The sequence below is a fragment of the Leopardus geoffroyi genome, chromosome C2 (genome assembly GCF_018350155.1).
Source record: "Leopardus geoffroyi isolate Oge1 chromosome C2, O.geoffroyi_Oge1_pat1.0, whole genome shotgun sequence".
NCBI lineage: Eukaryota > Metazoa > Chordata > Mammalia > Carnivora > Felidae > Leopardus > Leopardus geoffroyi.
In genome coordinates, this window is record NC_059333.1 from 132,808,544 (window position 1) to 132,821,327 (window position 12,784).

The following is a 12,784-nucleotide window of genomic DNA, read 5'->3' on the forward strand; positions in this document are numbered from 1 at the left end:
CGCAGCCCAAACCACTGCCACTTTCTCAAGACGGCGGACCTTTCTGAGCTCTGGATCTCTGACTAGACCATTAAGTGGCACTTTCCTCGGAAGAAGAGGGTGAGATAAAGCTAGCTCCCTCTGAAGGAATGGGCTTCCTGGAGCATCCGGAAGTCAGACAAGGCAGGAAACAGTCTGCACTCGTCACTGTCCTCACCACCCAGCATGCAGCAGGTTGGGTGTGCCAGCCCCATGAGGTCTGGGGAGCAGGCGACACGAGCCCCACTTCGTGAAGTGCTAAATCCAGACGGAGACCCACAGCCAGGCCGAAAGCGAGGGTCTGCACCCCACCCCCATCAAATTCCGCATGCCCCGTTCCAGGTTAAGGTTCTCAGCAACGCAGGGCCTTGGTTGGGGAAGGCTCTGCCACCAGAGCCTTGTCTCTTGCTGGTTTCAGTTTCGAACTTTCCTTCTCTCTCAGTGGTTCAAACCTGTGCAACCGTGAAGGAACCTGGGAAAACAGAATGGCGGCTCCGGGGGGAAATCCCGGAGCACCTGCTAATCTGCAGTAGTCATCCCCACCGCCTAGAAACCTCCAGTGGCCTCAGGGAGGGCACCCATCAGATGACCCTTCCCAGGCCCTTAGGAGCCCGTGTGACCTCACTGCCTTCTTAGCCCCACAAGTTATGCACTGCCCAACCCCAAGAAGCATCGTTCTCAAAGACGATGGCATAAACGGTGCTCCCAAGAGCTGTGCAACGCAGAGGTCCTGGGGACACCTCTCCTTGACCAGCTGCTCACCATCCATGCTAGGGCCCTGGGACTTACAAAATATATGCTTTTGTTGTTGTTGTTTTAAGCATACACATGATTTGTTCCTTTCTAAAGAACAGATTAAATAGCTTCTGAAATGATTTTATTAAGGCTGATTTTGAGCTCCAGTTGGGGGGGGGGAGGGAGGGCAAAAAGGAAACGGCTCTTTCGCTAATTTCTTGGAAGAAGCTACCCCCCTTTTTTTTCTTAAGTGTTTATGTTTTGAGAGAGAGAGAGAAAGAACAAGAGGGGGAGGGGCAGGGAGAGGGGGACAGAGGATCCAAAGTGGACTCCACGCTGACAGCAGAAGCCCGACACGGGGCCGGAACTCACAAACCGCAAGATCATGACCTGAGCCGAAGTCAAACGCTTAACTGACTGAGCCACCCCCCCCCCCACCCCCTGCCACCTCCCTTCTTTTTGTTTTGGTCCTTTCCACATCTGTCAGCCTGTGGCTTGTAAACTTCCAAGATTTCCAACTTCTACTTGGGTTTTTGACGGGCTGACCCAGAAAAGCTAGCTCGGCCTGTGTCTGGCTCTCTGGGCATCATGTCCACGAGGGGGCAGGAGGCCCAAAGCCACACAAAGCCAGGCCCGTATCTCAGGCTTCAGAGGGAGGCAGTACAGTCGACGCTGATTTGACTGGAAGTCATTTATTTGCATGTCAGGCTTTCTATTTAGGGAAGCACAAGGCCATCTTTAATTATCAGATCCCCTGGGACTTGAACTGTGGCAGGTGACATTGAAAAAGGAGAGGCTGTGGCACCAACTCCTGACTTTCCTAGCCCCACAGGCGGCAAGGCCAGGGGGAGTTGCGGCTACCCTCCCCCACTGCCTCCTCTCCATCACCCCTCCGTCTAAGGCCTTAACTGCAGCCTCCAAAGCCACATGTCAGCTCGCTCACCCACCCACCCTGCGGCAAGCCAAGTCACCCTGGGGGTGCGGGGGGTATCGAGAACACTCGGTGCGACTCCTAGAAAACCCAGTGGAGTTAGGTGAAGGTATCAAGTCCTGCTGAACCGGGCAGCTGTCTCAATTCTGAGAAGTGTGGTCAGAGCGCAGGTCATGTTCGGATTTAGCACCTGAACAATAATGGCTACAAAACCTAGGAGTCAAATTGGGGTCAAGATCATGCACAGCCCACTTCCTGCTCCCGTGCTGCCTCCTCGAATCCTAGCCGAGCCCAAAGGCCAAGCCGGAGTGGCCACTGGATTCTGGTTTCATCTACCATGGCCCCCACCCTCCCACCAACGTTATAGACACGTGCGGGCACGCATACACACACACACACACACACAGTCCAGGCCCTACGTGGTTTGGGGCCGTTAATCAAGGTTTTCCACCTTGGATTCTAAATTCAACCATTCCCCTGGAACTTAGCGGGAAGAGACCCCGGAAAACAACTTGGTCCCTCTGGGAAGGCCAATCCACAGTCAAGACCTTCAGAGAGAGGATCCGAACCAGACAAACTCAAGTGACCAGGGAAGGAACAGCTGTACCCATTACTGGGAGACTCACTCCGAGTATGCCTTAGTACCAGGCCAGCAGAGACCCCAGGGAGAGACAGCCTGTGACTTTCAGAGAGTGTTTTTAGGCACCAAGCCTCTGCTGGGAGAAGCAGGGCACGCAGGGCTCGTCAGAACCAGTCTGGGTCGCGGGGCGCCTGGGTGGCTCAGTCGGTTAAGTGTCCGACTTCAGCTCAGGTCACGATCTCACGGTCCGTGAGTTCGAGCCCCACGTCAGGCTCTGGGCTGATAGCTCAGAGCCTGGAGCCTACTTCGGGTTCTGTGTCTCCCTCTCTCTCTGCCCCTCCCCCATTCATGCTCTGTCTCTGTCTCAAAAATAAGCAAACGTTAAAATAAATAAATAAATAAATAAATAAATAAATAAATAAATAAATAAAAGAACCAGTCTGGGTCGCATGGACGAGCAGTGTGAAGGATGCTCCCACCCCCCACCCACAAAGGGGAGGCACTGTCGTAGACGCCCCCCCACCCACCTGCAGACACAGACACATGCGCACGAACCACGCCCCCCCCCCCTCCCGGCACACATGGCTGTGACTCATACCCTCTGGGTGGCATGATTCAGCATCTCCTGCCAGGCTGAGTCGAACTGCCGCTTGTCATCCTCCAGCAGCCGCTGTTCAGCCAGGGAGATGGTTTCCTTGGCGGCTCGGAGCACCTCTGTGGCCCTCTGGAAGTCCTGCGTGGCTTTCTGAGCTTCTAGCTGGGCCTGTGCAAGAAAGAACCCTCATGAGGCCTCAGGAAATGGCAGGGACTCCCTCTGGCCCGTCACACCCTCCAAAAGATGAGCTTCCTGAGGGTCTGGGGCTGCCCTGTCCATCTCTGCCTTCCCACGTGGGGACAAGCCAGGCACCTGCAGGGCCTCGCAAATGCTGGATAAGGGGACAGGCAGCAGGTAGAGGAGCAGACGATTTCCAGAGTCCAGGACCCAAGAGATCAGATACAGATGCTGGCTCAGTCAGCTGGAGACGGCAAACCAGCCCCTCAGGAGCCAGGTGAGGCCGGCTGTGGCCTTTCATAGAGCAGCTCTCATTTGCTAAGGATGCCACGGCGGACACAGCAGTTCCCAGCACCATCCCTGCCCAGATCCGTGGCTCCCTGCCAACAGGTCAGAGCCAGAGGGGCCCAGGGAATTGCAGTCCAACGGCCTCCTTCATTCTACAGGTGGTAACTGTGGCTCTGAGAGACCCGGCCAGACCACCCGACGCGGGCGAGCAGCAGAGCTGTGACCCCGGTTACTCAAAGTCCCACTAAGTGCTGTCACTCTGCCAGACAGGCTCTCGCCCAATTCGCACTCACCAACAGCGACGGGCGGAGGGAAGGACGGACACAAATCGTAGCGGGCTGTATGTTAGAGCACTGCCAGCCGCACGCGCCTGTTGAGCACCTCAAAGGTCCTTAATCCACGCTGAGTGCAAAGCACCCCAGACTTTATTTTAAAGGTATTTTTCTGTATTATTTTTTTTAAGTTTATTTGAGAGAGAGAGAGAGTGCGCGAGCAGGGGAGGGGCAGAAAGAGAGGGAGAGAGGACCCCAAGCAGGCTCTGCACTGTCAGCACAGAGCCTGACACGAGGGCTTGAACCCACGAACCGTGAGATCATGACCTGAGCTGAGACCAACCAAGAGTCAGACGCTTAACCAACTGAGCCACCCAGGCGCCCCTAAAGCGCCCCAAATTTTAAAGACCTAGTACAAAAAAGGAATTGTCAACCATCTCCATTTTCAGAATGACGACATGATGAAATGATGGTATTTCGGATGTCGTTGGTCGAACAGACTGTCTTAATTAATTTTACCTGTGTCTTTTGACTTTTTTTTTTTTTTTTTTTTTTAATGAAACTACCGGATAATTTAAAATTACATTGTTAGCTCACTTTCTATTTCTTTTGGACAGTAAACACTCCTCCCCCAAGAGTGGCCCATGAGATTGCATCAGGAACCAGCAACAAAACCCTCCGGCCACCACTCTGAATTTCCCAGCCGAGCACAAGCACACACTGGCCCATTGCAGCCTCCTACCCACCACCCTTGGTTAACCAGATCAGTTCCACAAACCCGGGGACATCCACGGGGTAGCCCCTGGGGCTCAGGAGCAAGAGGAACAACCATCCCCATCCATCCCCAGAGTGAGTCTCACATGACTTAGAGGAAGTCTTCGGGAACCACAGGGCACAGACAGTTAAGGGGAACAAAACAGACCTGGAACACAGCAGCCCCCGAGGCAAGGAACAGCTCTGTGACCCTGTGGGTGCCGCTCTCCACCCTTCAGCAAACGGTGGACTCGTGCTGTGCACCACACCCAGCCTGGCCTTCCTGGATGACAATCTGGTCGGGGAACAGAAACAGGCACAGAGCGGACATCCAGAAACCGTCCTCAAGAGCTGCGCACGAAGACTGCGACTGGAGGGAGATACAGACAGTACCAGGGTGTGAAGAGGAAACTGGTTCCGGGAGAGGGAATCCAGGGCTCCTCCCGAAAAGAGAATGAGCAGGAACGGAGGACTGGAGGACAAGATGACCTGAAAAATTCAGCCTTGGTGGGGGGGCCAGGAGGAAGGGGCCTCATGAGACACGGTATCTGCAGGAGACCTTGACAAAGATGAGGATCAAAATTTCAAAATGGAAGGGCACACGTATCTCGAGGAGCCCTGGGTGACGTGTGGAATTGCTGAATCACTATATCATACTCCTGAAACTAATATAGCCCTGTATGTTAACTCCGCTAGAATTAAAATTAAAATACGTACACTGCTATCAAAAACGACACAGGAGCACCTGGGTGGCCTAGTCGGTTGAGCGTGTGACTCTTGATTTCACTCAGATCATGATCTCCGGGGTCGGTGGGGTAGAGCCCCGTGCTGGGCTCCTTGGGCTTCTCTCTCTCCGTCTCTCTCTGCCCCTCCCCTCCACCGCTCACATGCACTCTCTCAAAATACGTAAGTAAACTTAAAAAAAAAAAAAAAAAAAAAACAAGTTTCAAAAAACATGAAGAGCATGGGACTGAGCGAACGCCCGGCTAACGCTTCAACCAGTAGCCCAGGGGCCTGCCTGCTGGGACCACTGCGTGGCCCCAGGCCACATGCCCACACAGGCGTGCCTCAGCCACACATGGGGACAAGGGGCCTGCGTCCTACAGAACTGACCAACTGAGCACGCGTGGATGCTCTCGGCACATGACACGTCACTCCAGACCCCAGGCCTCTAGGCCAGTCCATGGAAGTCCCATGAGAGGACAGCCCCGGTGGCTCTCCCACCCCCTGCTGCCTAGGTGCACTGAGGGACAAGCGGGGAGGCGCTGGGACCTGGCACTTCAAAGCTACCCCCAACCTGCCCCACAGACCACCCATGGGCTTTGAACCACACCAAGAGACCATCAATCCCACAGGATTCTAACAGTTCCCTAGGTGGGATTTGTACTTGTGTTTGTTTTTTTCAAGGAAATGTTAGTATTTCTCTTTTTTTAATTTTTTTTTTAAATGTTTATTTATTTTTGAGACAGAGAGAGACAGAGCATGAACGGGGGAGGGGCAGAGAGAGAGGGAGTCACAGAATCCGAAACAGGCTCCAGGCTCTGAGCTGTCAGCACAGAGCTCAACGCCTGGCTCGAACTCACGGACCGTGAGATCATGACCTGAGCCGAAGTCGGACGCTTAACCGACTGAGCCACCCAGGTGCCCCGGAAATGTTAGTATTTCAATTCAGCACCATTTAAGGGTAAACTCTCTTCCCCGCCCCCACCCCCCGGTCTCCCCATTTGAATTATGAAGCTTTTCTTTCTTCCAGCAAACAGAAGAGCGAGCTGAAATGTGGCTGCTGTATCACAGACCCCCACCCTTTTCGCCTGCTATCTTGCATCTGATGAGTTCGAAATAAGGGAACCGGATCTCTACAAGGAAGGAAAAAAGGAGGCCCATCTGAAGGGGCCTTTAGAAGAACATGCTTTCTGTCAAGTCTGTGAGTTTCTGAATTTTCCTCAAGGCTCTTTCTCCCACGTGGTGGTATCAGAAATGTGCTGGCCTTGTCCTATCAAAGATCTAGTCGGAGGCTTCAGTCCACACTTGACCCACGGAAACCGAATGGCATCTCTCCATCCCTTCCCTACCTACTCATTTATTCAAGTAAATGGTGGGCGGCTCTTCAGGACCACAGTCTGTTCTCTTCTCCATCTTCCCTGGTGAGAGAGCCTTTGTGTCTTACGGCGAGGCAATGTGCCAGCTAAAGACCTTACTTCCCAGCCGTCAAGTTAGCTAGGACTCCTGTTACTAACTTCTAGCTCATGAGATATAAATGGACACTCTTGGAGCCTTCCAAGAGGGCTTCTTTGTCTTTCCATTTGTGTTATCAACACAATGGCTGGTGCTTCAACAACCATTTTGGATCATGAGGCAACTCTCCTAAGGATACAAGAAAAGTAAATTAGGTCCCTGCCCTGGATTGCCTACCTCCTAACTTTTTAAATGACAGAAAAAAAAATATAATAAAGGCTCGTGTTTAAGTCAGTTTTCTGCTACATTTGGTTAAATCTAAACCCAAGTGATCACATGTTCCCTTCTATACAGCTGGGCTATTCTGTAAACATGATAGAAGGGACTACAGCAACTACACAGACTGGCCAAATCTCCCTCAACAGCTTTCTGGCTGCTCACAGCCCATTTTACTACTAATAAGCCCAAGGAACCAAACTTTTGGGGATTCCTAAAGAATCCCAAAGTTCATAGCTTCTTTGTAAGGCATTTCATAAAACATTTTCTAAAACCACATTCACAGGCAGGTGCACACGCAAGGCGGGGAACATTCTATCGTACCCTTGCTAGTAGGATATACTCCATTCAACACTGCTGAGATACGTCTTGGAACCTGATTTCTGGAGACAGGGGGCCCACATCAAATAAGGGGTTCGAAGTCAGTCAGGAAAACAGACACGTTCAGTACAAACTCCAATCCAAGACAGATCGTGACCTTAACAGAGGTGGAAAGCGCCATGGGAACACAGGGAAGACAGAATGATTTATCAAAGGTTTCCTAAGGAAGATTCATCCAGGAGAGGGTGAGACACCAGGCTAGGTCATGGAAATACAGGAGGCACCCATGAGTTTACACACATATCTACCTGGGGAGGGCTTACCTCCAAGACGGCTCGTCACAAGGGGGACACGTGACCACCAAAATCAGAAACTGACTTAGCAATCCCACCAAGAGCTGACTACCTGGGTCTCACCAATGTATGAAAGAGGACACCCAGAAATCTTTGGCACGACCACCACCACCAAGTTTTATCTTCAAACTCTAAAAAAGAAAAAAAAAGGCCCTTTCAAGCTCTAGTTACGAATATATTACTCCCCGGTGTATACAAATCAGGCAGTGGGTCTCATAACAGAGGAACCCAGTTAGCAAACTGGCTGAGGCTCTACTTAGAAGAGCACCGACAAGGAAAATGTTGGGGGAGCTGGGTTTTCACTGTCAGACGCAACATAGGAAAATTTGAAATATCTTCGTGACTCAGGGATACTAATGACTTTCACGGAAACAGCTCGCTGGAAAGAATTTTCAAAGGCTGCTTACGAATGAATTTGACAGTGACCTTCATTAGACTCTGGCCTGGGGCCAGCTGTGACTATGAAGCACACGTATGGTCCCCTGTGTCATCAACAAGGCGGGGCGGGGGGGAGGGGCATGAGGGAAGAGGTCCGTCGTGGTTGAGGCTGTCGGGAGAAGAGAGAGGCTGCACTGGACTTCCACCCCGGCCCATATTTGGTCTCAGGAAGGAACGAGGGTATCTGGACATTTACGTGGTTGCAACAAAGGTTCAGAGTAGGAGGAAGTTTACAGACCACCCGGTTCAAGACCTTCATTTTCACTTTTCAAAAGACAGCCCAGAAATGCAAGGCAACTTGCTGAATGTCACACAGCTGTTGAGTGCCTGGCCAGAGCCAGGAAACCAGAGCCTCTGACTCCTAAACAGGGCTGTTTCTCTTCCGCCAGGCAGTACCTGCCAAGGTGTAGACCTCTGGCAAGGACACAATCATTGGAGAGTTGGACAGCCTACCTGTAACTAATACACAGCAAGAAGAGCTGCTCAGGGGGCCAAAGATGAGACGGGAATTCAAGCTGTCATGTGGGACTGCTGCCTCCCACTATGGCTCCTGCAGGTGTCACTAACACACCAGCCAGTCAGCTAAGGAAACCGGAAAGATGAAGGAGTCTTGTCACATGGCTTCCCAAAGCCATACTCCAGCTGGGGATGGCCTTAAGTCACAGAGGAAGCCCCCGCGATGAGACCGGTCTTGTACCCGACCACTGGCAAACCCCTCAGGGTAGATATAGATGGTTATAGGACAGTAATCATAGCAGTTACTGTTTGGGCATTTCTCCTGAGTCCGATAACGTATGAAAGGTGTTCTGAGTACAGTGCCTCATTTCAATCTCAAAATTATGCGATGAGGGTAGTCCAATGATCATCCCTATTTTATAAAGGAGACCAAGGCGCAGAAAGGTTGAATAAATTGCTCCACATCACCAAGGGTGAGGTCAAGGTTCAAACCCTGAGCCTCCATTCTAGATTTCTATTAAATACCACCTGCTGGGGCTACAAACTCCTCACAAAGAGGTCAAGCTAAGTTGGGTCTTACGCCTTCACCCTAATCAAGGCCACACTGGCCACTGATACACAGATCAAAGAAGGTAGAGGGGTTACCAGGAGAAACCAGACCAACCACCAAGGGGAGCACACTGTTCCCCGCCCCCCACCTCCGCCAAGAGCGGGCAAGGAACAGGCTGCTTCGTCAGAGCAGGGCGTTCACAGTATGGAGCCAGCATGCCGACGGTGGGGTCTGGGAGCTGATCCTGAATGCTGGGTTTAACTTCTCCTGCCGCCCAACACCGTTTCCCTATCTGCTGTTGGGAACAACTTGGGTCCCACTCACAGGGAAGCTGGGGGTGGGGGGCGGGGATGGAAGAGACACAGGGAAGTGTGGGCCCTCCTGAAGGGCAAGTTACAGAGCAACGAGGTTTCCAGAAGCCGCTGGATACTTGGGCATGAAATGGAAGTGGGGGGCACGCCCACTTCCATCTAAACAGGGTCGGAAAGACATCAGCCTGCGGGGGGGAAGCAGAGGCTGCCTGAGAATGAGGTCAGCACTGACCCTTCAGCTGACATGAGCCGCAGGTCACTGGGGAAAGAGAGGTCTGGCCTATTCCTGCCGGGTCGATGCTCTGACTGGGCTGGCCCCGAGCCCCACAGGCGCCAGGGTATGGTCGCTGCACTGGGCAACCAACAGAAGGACACCCTCTGTCCCGGCCTTTTGTCTTTTTTTTTTTTTTTTTTTTTTACACTTGATACAATTTTGCCCTTGCCCTTTAGAGTGAATGTTGTATGTGCCGCTGAAAAGAACCCATCTTCCAGCTAGAAGCTCATGAGGAAAAGTCCCGGATTCCTCTCCAGGCCACCTGAGGAAATCAAAACGTTTGAAAGCAGGATCAAAAACCGGGCTGGCCTCAGGGAGGGAGGCATGTCTGGGATGAACATCAAAGGGGACAACAGACAGCGACAACAGCGGCATCCGTTCTCGGTTCGATTCAAGCTCTAGTTTTTTGCGTCTATTCCGAGCAATCCCACTCAGCAGCAGCTGACAGTCTGAGTCTTTCCATTCGGAAATTTTCCTCTCCTTCTTCTCCCTTTTCAAACTTCTGGGGGCCGGGGGAGAGCACCTGGGTGGCTCAGTCCATGAAGCATCTGACTCTTGATTTCAGCTCAGGTCACGGTTCGTGGGTTCGATCTCTGTGTCAGCACAGAGCCTGTTGGGATTCTCGCTCTCCTTCTCTCTCTGCCCCTCCCCCGCTTCCTTGCGCGAGCACACGCTCTCTCTCAAAATAAACAAACTTAAAAAAAAGTCAAAAACAAACAAACAAACAAAAAAACCAAACAACAACTTCTGTCTGAGCAAAACTTACCGTCTGGCCAGAGGTGGGTGCCGGCCATTTTGACAAGGCCATTCGGCCCCTGAGGATGTTTTGGATACAAACATTTTAATCAGAGTTATCCCAGAGTAGACACATTTTCATTTGAAAGCATTTTCTAGAAAAAAAATGCCATTAAGCCCATTTAGGTCCTTGATCATTTTTCAAAGCCAGTGTTCCGAATTTTTTTCATTTTTCTTTAGTCGAAGTTATTTTAATTAGGATCAGTTCTTTCCTATTTCAAATCCATAGGTTCGATCCACTGAATAGTTTCATCCATATCAACCTTTACTAAATGCAGCTTGTGCCATGGAGCTTTTCATCAGTGCTACCCAGTTCAGTTTTCCTGGATCGATTTTGTACACATCTAAGAATCAGTTGAGCATACGGGACAACAATTCTCACTCAGTCCCAACTGTTATCAGGTACAGGTTGAGCCATTATCAGTTAACAGCAAATTGCCTAATACAGGACATAGTAAACGAAACGATAGAGATTCTAAGTTAAGTGAAAGGTCCATGGTGTGTATATCTGAACCCATGAGGAAGCTGTGCGCAGTTCCGGGAGAGATATAATGGAGGGCCTGAAGCCATTTCAGGGGACAGGCCCCAAAGCTCTTTAACAGATCCTGGGTCAGAGGAGCCTCAGGGGATCAGAAAAATCAAGGTCAAATAGTTTTGCTCTGTCCTGGAGACGAGCTGTTTAATAATAAAAATTAAAAAGCTATTACCCGCTTCAAAATAGTACAGGTAGGGGCGCCTGGGTGGCTCAGTCGGTTAAGCGGCTGACTTCGGCTCAGGTCATGATCTCGCGGTCCGTGAGTTCGAGCCAGGCGTTGAGCTCTGTGCTGACAGCTCAGAGCCTGGAGCCTGTTTCGGATTCTGTGTCTCCTCTCTCTCTGACCCTCCCCCATCCATGCTCTGTCTCTCTCTCAAAAATAAATAAACGTTAAAAAAATTTTTTAAAAATAATAATAATAAAACAGTATCTGCATTCCTGCTTTAGATTATAAATAATCATACGTTTAAAAACCATAATATGGGGCGCCTGGCTGGCTCAGTCGGTTAAGCCTCTGACTTCAGCTCAGGTCATGATCTTGCAATTCATGAGTTCCAGCCCTGCGTCGGGCTCTGTGCAGACAATTCAGTCTGGAGCCTGCTTCGGATTCTGTCTCCCTCTCTCTCTGCCCTCTCCTGCTCTCACTCTGTCTCTCTCTCTCTAAGAAACATGAAAAAAAAAAAAAATTAAAAACCCATAATGAACCTGGAGGCTACGATGTGACTAGATCTTGGGTATGGGAAGGCCCAGCCAACCCAATAGTGTGCGGTGACTTAGTTTCCGGCCAGATGATCCCCTACTCCCCGTGGTCACGCAGGGCCTCGCGCTGACCAGAGGTGGGTCGGACTCAAGGGTTTCAGTTGGGGGCTTTGGAGAGGTTCCTCCAGGATTGAGCCCACCTTGTCTCCTCTTCTGTGCTGGGCATCAGCCCGCAACTCACCTCTGGACGCAAGCATACGCATCCCAATCAGACCAAAGGGCTTCCGGATCCACTCGTGTGCCCCTTGTCCCTCTGCTTTAGGGTGGCACCATTGTCGTCCTACCAAATCTCCCCAGTTCAGCCAAAAGCTCCCGGCAGGAGGAAGGCACATGCCTTGTACTTCCCCAGGGCACCAGGGGCTACTTAGTCCAATTCGGCATGTCAGAGCTGGTCGGCCAGCGGGAGGTCTCTGACCCCTTCACATACTCCTACCCCATTCAACTACCAGCAGATCACGAAACCTGCTAACCATGAGCAGCACCTCCCTGCAGGACCCCAAACCAAATCCTTTCTGTGGGTGCAGGGACACGACAGGTGCCTAGCCGTCCCCCCGCCCCAGCTAGCAAGGCAACACCCGTGTTCCTCTACGGGCTTCCTCTTGCTCTCGCACACATGCTGGCTGGGCTGGAGCAGTGTCTGCTGGCTACAGAATTACAAACCGGCAAGATCTGGGGCCAGGCTTGAGGCAGAGGCCGGCAGCAAGGCCCAAAGTCAAGGCCCACGTGACCCAACACTGTCCCAGGAGCCACCACCACACCTTGATCCCTGGTCCACAAACCACCGAGTCTTCGGGCTCAAGGCAATGGAACCGGTGTAAACCAATCCTTTTACTTTATGGAAGAAAATTCAAGAGCCTAACAAGTTAAAATGGCCTGCTTGAGGGGCGTAAGTCACATACCCCATCTCTTAAATTCTTCAAACGTGGAGGGTTTCCCCAAATTCAGCATGGCTGCACCTTCCTCTCTGCAAGTCCACTCAAATGTATTTCCTTCCTTGCCTCGGCCCCCCACACTGTCATTCCCAGGAGCCAGGAAGCATCAGCATCACCCCGTCCCAAGGCCAGATACACACACACACACACACACACACACACACACACACACACACACACACACACACACACACCCCAATCAGGGGAGCCATGTCCTCCTTCCCAGGGAAACACGACGCAGACCCGCGCCACAAAAGGCC

General features: G+C 51.6%; 1 protein-coding gene across 1 annotated transcript in view; it reads right to left on the minus strand.

The window, feature by feature from the left end:
- SH3BP5 (SH3 domain binding protein 5) overlaps nucleotides 1–12,784 on the minus strand; it is a 77,219-nt gene that overhangs the window by 13,966 nt on the left and 50,469 nt on the right. The window contains exon 4 of the mRNA XM_045503678.1: nucleotides 2,863–3,027. Within this exon, the coding sequence (XP_045359634.1) occupies nucleotides 2,863–3,027 (165 nt within the window). The remainder of the gene's footprint in view (nucleotides 1–2,862; nucleotides 3,028–12,784) is intronic.